The 13,424-nt window shown below is 46.2% G+C and overlaps 2 protein-coding genes across 2 annotated transcripts; one reads left to right on the top strand and one right to left on the bottom strand.

Annotated features, from left to right (window-relative positions):
• The first annotated feature begins 526 nt into the window (after positions 1-526).
• Positions 527-1,879, top strand: LOC308511160 (40-kDa huntingtin-associated protein-like). The gene has a single exon (XM_081081153.1). The coding sequence runs from the start codon at positions 576-578 to the stop codon at positions 1,791-1,793; it is 1,218 nt and encodes a 405-aa protein (XP_080937279.1). The 5' UTR covers positions 527-575; the 3' UTR covers positions 1,794-1,879.
• Positions 1,880-12,183: 10,304 nt separating this feature from the next.
• Positions 12,184-12,531, bottom strand: LOC308512171 (histone H2A-Bbd type 2/3-like; the record flags this gene model as incomplete). Its single annotated transcript, XM_081081984.1, has 1 exon — positions 12,184-12,531. The coding sequence occupies one exon, from the start codon at positions 12,529-12,531 to the stop codon at positions 12,184-12,186; it is 348 nt and encodes a 115-aa protein (XP_080938110.1).
• Between the last annotated feature and the right edge of the window lie 893 nt (positions 12,532-13,424).

Genomic DNA, 13,424 nt, shown 5'->3' with positions numbered 1-13,424 from the left:
CAGCCCCCATGGTGACAGTGCAGGGGGTGGTCCAGGGTGGGAGAGGCCGGCTGGGTGGGGGTAGGCTGGGGTCTGGAAAACTCCCCCATCGCCTCTGAGCAAGTCAGAGCCTGGCAACGTCCCCAGAAGGCTGGTGTTCACTGGGGTGGAGTGCAAGACCATGACTCAGGCATCGTGATAGGGTGAAGGTGCAATGCCAACCCGCCTGCAGAATGGGGTGGGCGGAGTGGTTGGCATCGACTCCCATGGGGCAGTGGCTTTGACCGGGAGATTGAGGACTGAAGGGGAGCGGGGACAAGGAGAAAGATGCAAAATCAGAATGAGCGTCACGCCTGGTCACGAGTTTATTTTTGGTCCTGTTCCCTTAGAGATGCTGGAGACACCCTTAGCAACCTGGGTAAACAAGCTGTCACCTAGCAACAGAGGGCTTGCGGCCAGGCCCCGCCCCAGGACCCGTGATTCGTTCATACTTCTTGTAGCAGACCAGGTCCCGCCCAGGGCATCCTATATTTACATATCACCAGGGCAACGATAGGGCGTGGGATGCCTGTGCCTGCTCTGTGGGAGGGAGGCCGATGGGGGACGCAGGGCACGTCGCTGTCAGCTGCCTGCACCCACAAAGTCCGCCCAGAGGAAGCACTTGGGCTGGGAACATGGCGGCGTCCTCCAGCGGCCTGGGTGGCTTTTCCGGACTGGGGATGGATGCCGGGGACTTTCTGGCCAGGTACCGGCAGGTGTTGAACAAGCTGAAGAAGCGGTTCCTGCGGAAGCCGAACGTGGCGGAGGCCGGCGAGCAGTTCGCCCAGCTGGGCCGCGAGCTGCGCGCCCAGGAGTGCCTGCCCTACGCGGCCTGGTGCCAGCTGGCCGTGGCGCGCTGCCACCAGGCGCTGTTCCACGGGCCGGGGGAGGCCCTGGCGCTCACCGAGGCCGCCCGCCTCTTCCTGCAGCAGGAGCTCGAGGCGCGCCAGCGGCTCGCCTGCCCCGCCGCCTACGGGGAGCCCCTGCAGGCGGCCGCCAGCGCCCTGGGCGCCGCCGTGCGCCTGCACCTCGAGCTGGGCCAGCCGGTGGCCGCCGCCGCCCTCTGCCTGGAGCTGGCCGCCGCCCTGCGCGACCTGGGCCAGCCGGCCGCCGCCGCCGGCCACTTCCAGCGCGCCGCCCAGCTGCAGCTGTCGCAGCTGCCCCTGGCCGCGCTGCAGGCGCTCGGGGACGCCGCCTCCTGCCTGCTGCTGGCGCGCGACTACAACGGCGCCCTGGCCATCTTCACGCGCATGCAGCGCCTGGCGCAGGAGCACGGCAGCCACCCGGTGCCGCCGCCGCCCCTCCCGCTGCCGCCGCTCCCGCTGCCGCCGCCGCCGCAGGTACATGGACCCGGCGCGGCCCCCGCCCCGCCCGCCGCGCCGCTCCCTCCCAACGCCGCCGGCTCTGCGGCCGCGCCCTCCCCCGCCGTGCTGGGCGCCTTCTCGGACGTCCTGGTCCGCTGCGAGGTGTCCCGTGTGCTGCTGCTGCTGCTCCTGCAGCCGCCGCCCGCCAAGCTGCTCCCGGAGCACGCACACACCCTGGAGAAGTACTCCTGGGAGGCTTTTGACAGCCAGGGCCAGGAGGGCAGCGGCCAGCTCCCCGAAGACCTCTTCCTGCTGCTCCAGTCCCTGGTCATGGCCACCCACGAGAAGGACACGGAAGCCGTCAAGGCGCTGCAGGTGGAGATGTGGCCGCTGCTGAGCGCCGAGCAGAACCACCTGCTTCACCTCGTGCTGCAAGAAACCATCTCCCCCTCGGGACAGGGGATCGGATGACTCGCATTAGCCTGGTGACACTGCCTGCTGCCAGACCCTAGGCACCCGCCTCTGCATTTGGAGGGAAATAAAAGATATTGATCACCGCCGTTCTACCTTTGTTAGCTTATTCCTCTTGCCACCACAGAAATCTCGTTGACTGAAAGTTACCTGTACCCCAAAGACTTCTTTCCATAATAGTGGGAGGAAAAAAGCAGTGTGATGGGACCGGAGCAGAGCACATGGCTCGCTTCCCCAAAAACTGCAACATAAAAATGAGACTCCTTTTACCCCGTTTCTCTTCCACCCAAGTCTCCTCACTCCATACCCCAATCTTTGTTTCATTATCAGGATTTTATTTTGCACTGCTGTCTAAATACTTAAGCTATGTGGGGTGTTTTTTTATCATGACTAATTTCTTGATGCATTTTTATATCTATCTACTATCTATGTGATCACCCCGTTTCTCCTGTTTTATCTACCCCATACATATTCATGGGAACCATTTGGTTCCATACATCGTTGTTGCTACAGCTCTAAATCTATGATAAAGCCATGCCAAAAGTCCTGACATGTGGTTTAGATTTACTTCATCTATAAAATGGGAATAATTTATCTAGTTGTCAGGCCCCAGAAAGCAGAAACAGTTCTCGTTCAGTTCCAAGATGTAGTCATTCATTTGAAATTGACAGTGTACTTAGTATGCAAGTACGCTGGACAATGAGTCTACAGAGATCATTTACTGGGATAGCTGCAATGCAAATGTATCAGGTGCAATGTGGGGTTGGGGGATGTGGTTGGAGGGGGGTCCAAGGCAAAGGTGTCAGGTGTGCATTGGAATTCACATGTATGCTTCTATTCTGAGAGGTACCTATAATCCACAAATTATCATGGCTAATTTCTTGGCGCATTTCTATATTTGTAGTAGGAATCTTTCTACAGCTCTTATATAACTCGACTATGTAAAATCAGCATGGTTCTTTGGTGTTGTGTGATCATGTACATGACCAAAGTATGATGGCGTTCCATTTTAAAACTCTAAATTGTCAAGGCTTTTTCGTCCGGATGTTACATTCAAACTGATTTGGCTGTGTGGTGTTTTTTGTTGTTTTTTTAATTCAAATTTATTTTATTTACAGTTTCAAGAGTGATAATTCTTCAGAGTATACTCTCATTCTCAATCATTCAGCTTTGGGAAAATGCATCCCCAACCAATACAAAATAATACTGAATGTAAACTGTAACTGGAAAAAAAATTAAAAAGACCAGTTTGCAACAGTACTCGGACATAATAAGGAGAGAACCAAATTACGTAAAAAGGAAATGTGTGAATAAAGTTGATATACACTGGCTGAAAAAAATTGAGTCTTAAATAATTTAAGAATAATGTATTTGTATATAAAACCAAGTTGTTAATAAAAATGAACTGGAAAATACTTGATAGACAATGGAAAGCTAACATGTTGATATTTGATGTGCCTCAGGAAAAGCCCACCATTCAAAGAACAGAAGAAATAAACAGATTTAAAGCTGGAAATAAAAAGTTCCTGAGTTGATGAAAGACATGTGCTAAAGAATGCACAAGTTAAAATGGGAACAAATTAGGAAGTAAAACTAAGTAAAAGGATTCGAGAAATAAGGTAAGGGAAAAAATAAGACTATTGACTATAACAGATTAAACCAACAGAAGCAACAAAGATAAGTCAACATTACAAAAATCATATAAATTATAAGGAGGGGTAGCATGAAAAAAAAATGCTTTCAGAATACAGAGAATCAGCAAAAAGGTAAAGGTGATTAGAGAAAAACATGTTATGGAGCTAGAAGTCAAATCCAGGCATATCTGACTTCAAAGTCTGCACCATTGTCTTCTGCCCTTGGATACATGCACAACCACTCACCTTCAACTTTCTTGCTACATTTAGTTTATTTTAATTCCACGTTACACTCTAGACCACTATCTATTCAAATGACCAGAATATGTATACTCTGTTGAGAATCACATGTCATTAAAGCCATTTCTGATGTATGATCTAATAGGAAAAGATATAAGCCTATGACGGAATAAGAAAGGTATGTATATGAGTTCACAGAACTCAGACCCTACCTAAAATCTGCTCCAGAATACAATGTAACCTTTCACGGGGAAAATCTGGGAAGGAGTTCATCTATGACCTGCACACCAGGGGAGGCCCGCGGGGAGAAGGTAGAGTCCAGCGCAGCCTGCAATCTTTCGCTTGTAAAATGTAAACATCTCCCAGTCAGGAGAGAGCATGGCCCTCAGGTCCTTTGTTTGTTTGTTTGTTAATGCTCACCCAAGGATATTTTTCCATGGATTTTTTAGGGAGAGTGGAAGAAAGAGGGAAAGACAGAGAGAAACATTGATGTGAGAGAAACACATCGATTGGTTGCCTCCTGCACACGCCAAGGTACATGCCCTTGACTGGAATCGAACCCAGGACCCTTTGGTCCACAGGCCGACACTCTATCCACTGAGCCAAACCAGCTAGGGCAGTCCTCAGGTCCTTGCATCCTCTGTCCTGAAACAGGTAAACTCCATCCTTTCTGCTCTCCACCTCCTAACCTACTTCTAAACTTCTTAGCTGCAGACCCCTCAACTCATCTCTTATTTTCTATATTCTGATGCCCTCCTCACGTCTGCTAATTGTTACTAGACCTCAAGCACTGATGTCCACCTTTCTTCCCCCATCAATTAACTTATCTGTGTCTTAAGTTCCTCTTCTACAAAAACAAAATAATAGTATGAATTTGTCTGTGGACCCTAGTGACTTTGGGTATCATCATATTTTCTAGAGTTGGAATAAGAACCTTATTAAACTTTCAAGAACAACAAAAAGGCAATAATCAAAAATTAAACAAAAGAGAATAGGTAATAGCATTAAATTTGGCATCTAAACTATTGACTCAACTAATCAACAGGAGCAATAAGTTTCTAACATTAAATCATGGACCAGGGTCTTGCTTCAGAATTAACTAAAAAATAGTTAAACATTCAGTGGTCTCATAAGCTGCAAGTGATGCTGTGGATAATCCTCATCATCATATTGTCCAAAGTAGTAGATTTGGCTTTTCCACTTACTTGCTCCAGTGGTCAAATATAGGGGTGGGCAAAAGTGGTTTTACAGCTGTGAGTGTATGAAACACAGAGTTTATTTATTAATTATTGTATTATTTATTTGTTACTATTATTGTTTTTATTTCATATCCTTTCTTATTATTTAACCTTAGGGTAATAAGGGCTGGTTATTTAACCTACTTTTGCCCACCCCTGTATCTGCCATTTATTCCACCAGTTTCCCTATCTGTGCCATAGGCCAGTGTCACTTTATGTAATGTCCCCAAGAGACCTCTGGAGGGCGGCAGAGGGAAGGATGTCAAGAGCTGTGGTACATAAACCAACTGGAAAGACAAATTGTAGTCTATTTTATTACTATAGGCATGAAATCTTCAAGTCAAATAAAATCTGCAAATTTGTCCCCCACCGACAAGACATCTGGACTAAGGTAATTGTGTTGAAGGTCTACTTTGCTCTACTAGTGTAGACTCCATCTTTCTGTTCTCTAGAAAAGTCTTTGGTCTTGAACCCAATCTTTTTCTGGACCCTGAGCTGTGGGGCTATTTTCAGTATCAACAGGAAGAGACCTGCCCCAGCAACATTACATTCCCAAAAGCCAAACAATACTTAGACCCCTGGGGAAAAAGAAGTATTCAGTATGTCTCTCAGAAGACCTCATAGGCTGTTTATTCTTGACTTCCTTTTCTTGCTTTACCAGTTCTCTGACACCATGCACCTTCCTCTTGCAAATAAACATAAAACCCTCATATTCCCAGAACAGCAAGAAATACTTGGGAAACATGGTCTTTTGTCAAGTGAATCTCTTGGGTTTATAATAAAAACAAATTCTCTACTCATATTCTATCTTCTTCTAACATCAATTTTATTATTCTCCCTTACATTTCACTCCCAAATTAGCTCCATTGTCTGTGCTCTAAGAATACTTTGGCCCAGTGTAGCCCCCTTCCACTTCAGTGGTGCTGATGAGTGATGTCAGGAAATATCAGCTCACACATGTTTTCTCTATAAACTCACAGATATTGTTTTCTATACAATAGTAATAAGTAATATCTAAATAAGTAAATGTCATAACTAATAATAAAAACATCTAAATGTGTGGTGGGTAGGGATGGGGACTGTCCTAGTGTCAAAAGAAGAGAGAGCATCAGAAATTATCAACTCACCTGAAAATTCTGGGGCTGCTTCCAACACAATGCCAGACATAGGCAACTCGGCTCTAGTAGAAAATGCAAGCCTGTACAGCTCAGAAATTGTCCCAGAATAGCCATTTGGTGCTGTGCTTCCTCAATTGCCTGCATCCAGCTCACAGTGGCACTGGATTTTAGAATTACTAGCTTCAAACTCATTCAAGACTCTCATTGTCCATACACAAAGAGTTTAGAGAGAGAGAGGGGGGGGGGGAGAGGGAGAGGAAGAGAGAGAGAGAGATCCACACCCAGAAAAAAAGAGGAAAAAAAAGATAAGAAAAAGCAAATGGGCTATTTCTCTAGTCACAGGGATATAAAGCACAGTATAGGGAATACAGTCAATAATATTGCAATAACTTTGTATGGTGTCAGATGGGTACTACTAGACTTATTGGGGTGATCACTTAGTAAGTCATGTAAATGTCTAATCACTGTGCTGTACACCTGAAACTAATATAATATTGTATACCAACTGTAATAGAAAAAATTTTTAATTTATCTTTATTGTTAAAAGTATTACAGATGTCCCCCCTTTTCTCCCATTGATCCCCTCCACCCTGGGCCCACCCACCCCCAGGCCTTCACCATTCTATTGTCTGTTCCATGCTTCTATGTTCCTGGATCTATTTTGTTCATCAGTGTATTTTGTTCATTAGATTCCACATATGAGTGAGATCATGTGATACTTGTCTTTATCTAGCTTATTTCGCTTAGCACAATACTCTCCAGGCCCCTCCATGCTGTCTCAAAGGGTGAGAGTTCCTTCCTTTTTACAGATGCATAGCATTCCACTGTGTAAATATACCAAAGCTTTTTTTATCCATTCATCTACTGATGGGCACTTGGGCTGTTTCCAGATCTTAGCTATTGTAAATTGTGCTGCTATGAACATAGGGGTACATATATTCTTTTTGATTGGTGTTTTGGGTTTCATAGGATATATTCATAGAAATGGAATCACTGGGTCATAAGGTAGTTACTATTTTTTCTCTTAGGAAACTCCACTGTTTTCCACAGTGGCTGTACCAATCTGCGTTCCCACCAACAGTGCATGAGGGTTTTCTTTTCTCCACATCCTCACCAACACTTGTTTGTGGATTTATTGATGATAGCCATTCTGACAGGAGTGAGGTGAATCTCATTGTGGTTTTAATTTGTCTCTCTCTGATGATTAGTGACATTGAGCATTTTTTCATATGTCTATTGGCCATCTATGTGTCCTCTAGAAAATTATCTATTCAGATACTTTGCCCATTTTGTTAATTAAAATATTATTTCATTGATTTTTTACAGAGAGGAAGGGAGAGGGATAGAGAGCCAGAAACATCTATGAGAGAGAAACATCGATCAGCTACCTCCTGCACACCCGCCACTGGAGATCAAGCCCGCAACCAAAGTACATGCCCTCGACCGGAATCAAACCTGGGACTCTTCAGTCCATGGCCCAATGCTCTATCCACTGAGTAAAACCAGTCAGGACCCTTTGCCCATTTTTAAAAATTGGATTTTTTGTGTGTGTTGAGTTGTATAAATTATATATTTTGGAAATTAACCCCTTATCAGATGTATCATTGGCAAATATGTTCTCCCATACAGTGGGTTGTCTCTTCATTTTGTTGGTTTCCTTTGCTGTACAAAAGCTTTTTAGCTTGGTATAGTCCCATTTTTTTATATTTTCCTTTGTTTCCCTTGCCTGGGGAGACACATCGGTAAAAATATTGCTATGAGAAATGTCTGAAATTTTACTACCTATGTTTTCTTCTAGGATTTTTATGATTTTGTGACTTACATTTAAACCTTTAATCCATTTTGAGTTTATTCTTATGTGGACTTTTTAAAGAACCCTTGCCTTTATCTTTGGATCTTGAGTCCTAGGTAGGCATAAAGAAACACTATTAATTTAAAAAAAAACCATTCAGGATCTTAACGAGGATTTTTAAGTGTCATGAACCATTGTACAAGTAAAAAAAAATCTGGAATGAAAGGTAGAATGGGTCTCTAGATGTTGATTCCCAGATTTCTAGTACATGAACTTGTGGAAACCTTCCATTATGCAAAGTCTGTTGGGGAAAGGGGAGAAAAGAGCATTTTGAGCTTGAATTCCAACTAAAACTTGATTCCAACATCTCTAAAATATTAATGCCTTACTTTCAGTTCTGGAAACATAGAAGACTAATCTGATAATCACACTGTAAATAAAAGCAAGATTCAACTTCATGCTGTCTATAAAAGATGTTCTTTAACCATACAGATGAACCTTGAGGACATTATGCTAAGTGCCCTCCCACACTCACAAAAAGAGAAATACTGCACAATCCCACTTACATGAGGTATCTAAAATGGTCAAATTCACAGAATCCAAGAGTGTAATGGTAGTTTCTAGGTTCAAAGGGGAGGGAGAAATGGGGAGTTACTAATCAATGGGAATAAATTTTCAGATAAGCAAGATGAATTAATTCTAGAGTTCTACTGTAAATATTGTACCTATCCAACAATAATGTATTGCACACTAAATTTTTATTAAGAGGATGAACCTCATTTTAAATGTTATCACAACACTTACATGTATGAATCCATTAATCTGAAGTTCTAGAACAGGCCAAACTATTATGTGGTGTAAAAAATAAGAACATTGGTTGCCTCTAGGGTATGAGGATGAGGCTAATTGGGTAGGTGCTTGAGAAATCTTTTCATATGATCCAGCAGTCCAACTCATGGGTGTTTACCCTAGAGCAGTGGTCGGCAAACTGCGGCCCCTTGAGTGTGGCTCTTCCACAAAATACCATGTGCGGGCACGCACATACAGTGCAATTGAAACTTTGTGGCTACACTCAAGGGGTCAAAGAGCCGCATGTGGCTCGTGAGCCGCAGTTTGCCAACCACTGCCCTAGAGAAATGAAAATTTATGTTCATACATGGAGAACCAAGATGACGGCATAGGTTAACGCCGAGTTTGCTGCTTTGAACAACTACTTCAAAAGTGAAACTAAAAGACGGAAGGGACATCACCCAGAACCACAGGAACGCTGGCTGAGTGGAAGTCCTACAACTAGGAGGAAAGAGAAACGCATACGGACACTCAGAGGAGGCGCAGTGCTGAAGTCAAATTCTGAGGTGCGGAGTGCTCGGAGTGGGCTGGCGGCGGAGGACGCGGTTGGCATTTTCAATCGGGAGGGAGTCGCAGACTCTGAGCTCCAGATCCGGGCGAGTCTTTAGGGATCCAGACTCAAACGGGAGAAGCGGGACTGTCTGGCTTCGGTCAGAGCGAGTGTAGCTTTCTATCAGAGCTTTGCAGTGGGTGCTGGGACTCAGAGAGGCAGAGCCCCTTGGGACAGGATTGAAAGCCGCCATAACTGCTCTCTCCAGCCCACCCTGTTGATCCTGTGCGACCCGCCCCGCCCAAGCCCTGCACAGAGGCATTTGCCGGATAGCCTCAGGCAAAGGCTAGATTAGCACCTCCCTAGAGGACAGAAGTTCTCTCACTGCTGACACAGCTGATTCTCATAGCCACTTGGCCTGGAGGTCAAACCCTCCCTGGAATTAGCTACAACAATCAAGATTTAACTATAAGACTGCGAACAAAGACCACTAGGGGGTGCACCAAGGAAGCATAACAAAATGCGGAGACAAAGAAACAGGACAAAATTGTCAATGGAAGATATAGAGTTCAGAACCACACTTTTAAGGTCCCTCAAGAACTGTTTAGAAGCCGCCGATAAACTTAATGAGATCTACAAGAAAACTAATGAGACCCTCGATGTTATATTGGGGAACCAACTAGAAATTAAGCATACACGGACTGAAATAAAGAATATTATACAGACTCCCAACAGCAGACCAGAGGAGCGCAAGAATCAAGTCAATGATTTGAAATGCGAGGAAGCAAAAAACACCCAACCGGAAAAGCAAAATGAAAAAAGAATCCAAAAATGCTAGGATAGTGTAAGGAGCCTCTGGGACAGCTTCAAGCGTACCAACATCAGAATTATAGGGGTGCCAGAAGATGAGAGAGAGCAAGATATTGAAAACCTATTTGAAGAAATAATGACAGAAAACTTCCCTCACCTGGTGAAAGAAATGGACTTACAGGTCCAAGAAGCGTGGAGAACTCCAAACAAAAGGAATCCAAAGAGGACCACACCAAGACACATCATAATTAAAATGCCAAGAGCAAAAGACAAAGAGAGAATCTTAAAAACAGCAAGAGAAAGAAACTCAGTTACCTACAAGGGAATACCCATACGACTGTCAGCTGATTTCTCAACAGAAACTTTGCAGGCCAGAAGGGAGTGGCAAGAAATATTCAAAGTGATGAATAGCAAGAACCTACAACCAAGATTACTTTATCCAGCAAAGCTATCATTCAGAATTGAAGGTCAGATAAAGAGCTTCACAGATAAGGAAAAGCTAAAGGAGTTCATCACCACCAAACCAGGATTATATGAAATGCTGAAAGGTATCCTTTAAGAAGAGGAAGAGGAAGAAAAAGGTAAAGATAAAAATTATGAACAACAAATATGCATCTATCAACAAGTGAATCTAAGAATCAAGTGAATAAATAATCCGATGAACAGAATGAACTGGTGATTATAATAGAATCAGGGACATAGAAAGGGAATGGACTGACTATTCTTGAGGGGGAAAGGGGTGTGGGAGATGCGGGAAGAGACTGGACAAAAATCGTGCACCTATGGATGAGGACAGTGGGTGGGGAGTGAGGGCGGAGGGTGGGGCGGGAACTGGGAGGAGGGGAGTTATGGGGGGGAAAAAAAGAGGAACAAATGTAATAATCTGAACAATAAAGATTTAATTAAAAAAAAGAAAATTTATGTTCATACAGAAACTTATCCATGACTGTGTTGAACTAAAAAACAACAGTAAGTTAAGTCAGTTATTTTACCAACAAAAATGGGCTCATTGGGGGAGCAGCAAAGAATTGCAATTCAGAACAAACCATGGCAAAACCATAGGCAAGTGCAGAGAACAAAGGAGAGGAACTGTTCCATTATAGAGGAATGGGGGAAGTTGGGAGAGGCTGTTACAAATAGAGTCCATTGGAGAAAATTGGGAGTTGGAAGTGTAGTGGATTTTCTCTGGATGGGCTGTGACAGTTTCTCATTGGTTGCCCGGCAATGAGAAAATCTTCCTTGTAGTTCAGTGAAAGACTAGTACACTGGCATAGAAGCAGTAGCCATAATCAAAATCAAACTACATAGGACAAAAAGAAGTCTCATTCACTTTAAATTATGGGTATCAGAGTCAGTTATTAATCTGGCTTTTAAGAACTAAGGCCCCCTTCCCTAGGTATATGTAAATCGAGTGATTTGATGAAGAACCTGGTCAAGCACAGGTTATACACGCCAACTAGGGGTTGGGGGAAAAGCCTTTCCAGGGGCACAGTTCCCATGCAAAAATGTTGAGGGGCTTGCCTGGTACAAGCAGCATATGCAAATAGAGAATCCAGGGTCAGCTCTGGCCAGGCACCCTCTGTTGCTAGGTGACAGCTTGTTTACCTAGGTTGCTAAGGGTGTCTCTTAGCATCTCTAAAAGAACAGGACCAAAAAAACTGATCCTTCATGACCCTCATTCCGATTTTGCATCTTTCTCCTTGTCTTTCCCTCGGCCCCCACATCAGACCTCAATCTCCCGGTCAAAGCCACTGCCCCATGGGAGTCGATGCCAACCACTCCGCCCACCCCATTCTGCAGGCGGGTTGGCATTGCACCTTCACCCTATCACGATGCCTGAGTCATGGTCTTGCACTCCACCCCAGTGAACACCAGCCTTCTGGGGACGTTGCCAGGCTCTGACTTGCTCAGAGGCGATGGGGGAGTTTTCCAGACCCCAGCCTACCCCCACCCAGCCGGCCTCTCCCACCCTGGACCACCCCCTGCACTGTCACCATGGGGGCTGCTCCTGTCCTGTCATCCCCGACTCCACCCCCCCTCCCAGGAACACACCACCACCGGCCCATCCCAACCACCTCCCACACAGAGTGACTGAAGCAGGCACAGAGGTTTCCTTCAACACTTTATTTTCAATAACTTGGCCCAAGGCGCCAGACAGGCCCGGGCTGCCTGGGCTGTGAGTGGGCCGAGGCCCGGGGAGCCCAGGTCATGTTGGGAAGCTACCGCCTGCCCGGGGCCACTTGGGAGACGGTGGTGTTCTCAAAAAATCGGCTGAGCAGTGCGTTGTTGTGGATCGCCATGTCCAGCAGCTCCGGGGTGATGCGCCTGCTGCCGATTTTCTGGGCCTCGTTGCCCGCCAGCTCCAGGACCGTGGCCGTCAGGTACTGGATGATGGCCGCCAGGTACACAGGTGCATTGTCGCTGAGACGCTGGGTGTAGTGGCCGTCCCGCAGGAGGTGCTCCAGGTGGCTCACAGAGAAGGTCAATTCAGCTCTGCGGGTGCGGCTTCGGGTGCGGTTCCGCCTCTGGTGACCAGAAGACCCATCGCGGCTCCTTTGCCCAGACATGATGGGCGCTGGGGTGCGCTGTCTCCGATCCGCCTAGATCTACAGTGTGCTGTGGCGTGCTGCGGTGCGGTTAAGTGCGGTTGGGTTCAGGAAGGTGCCCGTTGGTCTCAACCGCTCAAGATGGCCAGTACAGAGGCTCCTGCTCTGTATCCTCGCGACCGTGGACCGAGCCCTCATTGGTCCAGGTACAGGCTGTATGACGCATAAGTTCGGTGAGGTCACTGCTTTCCCATTGGCCCTGGTGGGCCGGGGCTTGCAAAGAAGGGGCGCTGGCAGCGCCCTGCTCACCCTTGCTCATGGGACCCTCTCTTTGGGGGAACTCTCACTGTCCACTGGACAGGAATGTTGTAGAGAAAAAACATGTGGGATCCAGTGGCACCAGGTATAACTGGTGATGTTGGACAGCCAGCACACCTATCTACTTCCAAAACGTTGGAACCTCCCCCAAAAGAAACCCCTGTACCCTGGGTGGCAGTCACTCCCACTGCCCTCCTCCTCTCCTAGGCCCAGGCAACCATGAACCTGCTTCCTGTCCACAGAGGCTCGCCTATTCTGGAAATTTCTAGGGATGTAATCATAGGATAAATGGGTGGCTTTTTGTGTCTGCCTACCTTCACTGAACATAATGGTCTCATTATGGTTCACCCTGGTGGTAGCATGAATCAGCACTTCATTCCCTTTTCATGCCTGAATAACATTCCATTGTATGGGTGGACTACATATTGGGCAGCGGTTCCTCAGTGGATGGATGTTTGGGTCATTTTCACCTTCTGGCTGTTGTGAATAGCACCCGGTGAACATTCCTGCACAGGGTTCTGTTTGAACACCTGTTTTCCGTTCTTCTGTGTGCATATCTAGGAGCGGAATTGCCAGGCCATGTGGTAATTCTATGT

Source organism: Myotis nattereri (assembly GCF_964212035.1).
Source record: "Myotis nattereri genome assembly, chromosome: X".
Classification (NCBI taxonomy): Eukaryota; Metazoa; Chordata; class Mammalia; order Chiroptera; family Vespertilionidae; genus Myotis; species Myotis nattereri.
Note: the sequence above shows the minus strand (reverse complement) of the source record. Positions and strands in the feature narration are given on the sequence as shown.

Bases quoted from the DNA above. Each gene is read 5' to 3' on its own strand.
- LOC308511160 (XM_081081153.1), top strand. From the start codon at position 576: ATGGGGGACGCAGGGCACGTCGCTGTCAGCTGCCTGCACCCACAAAGT.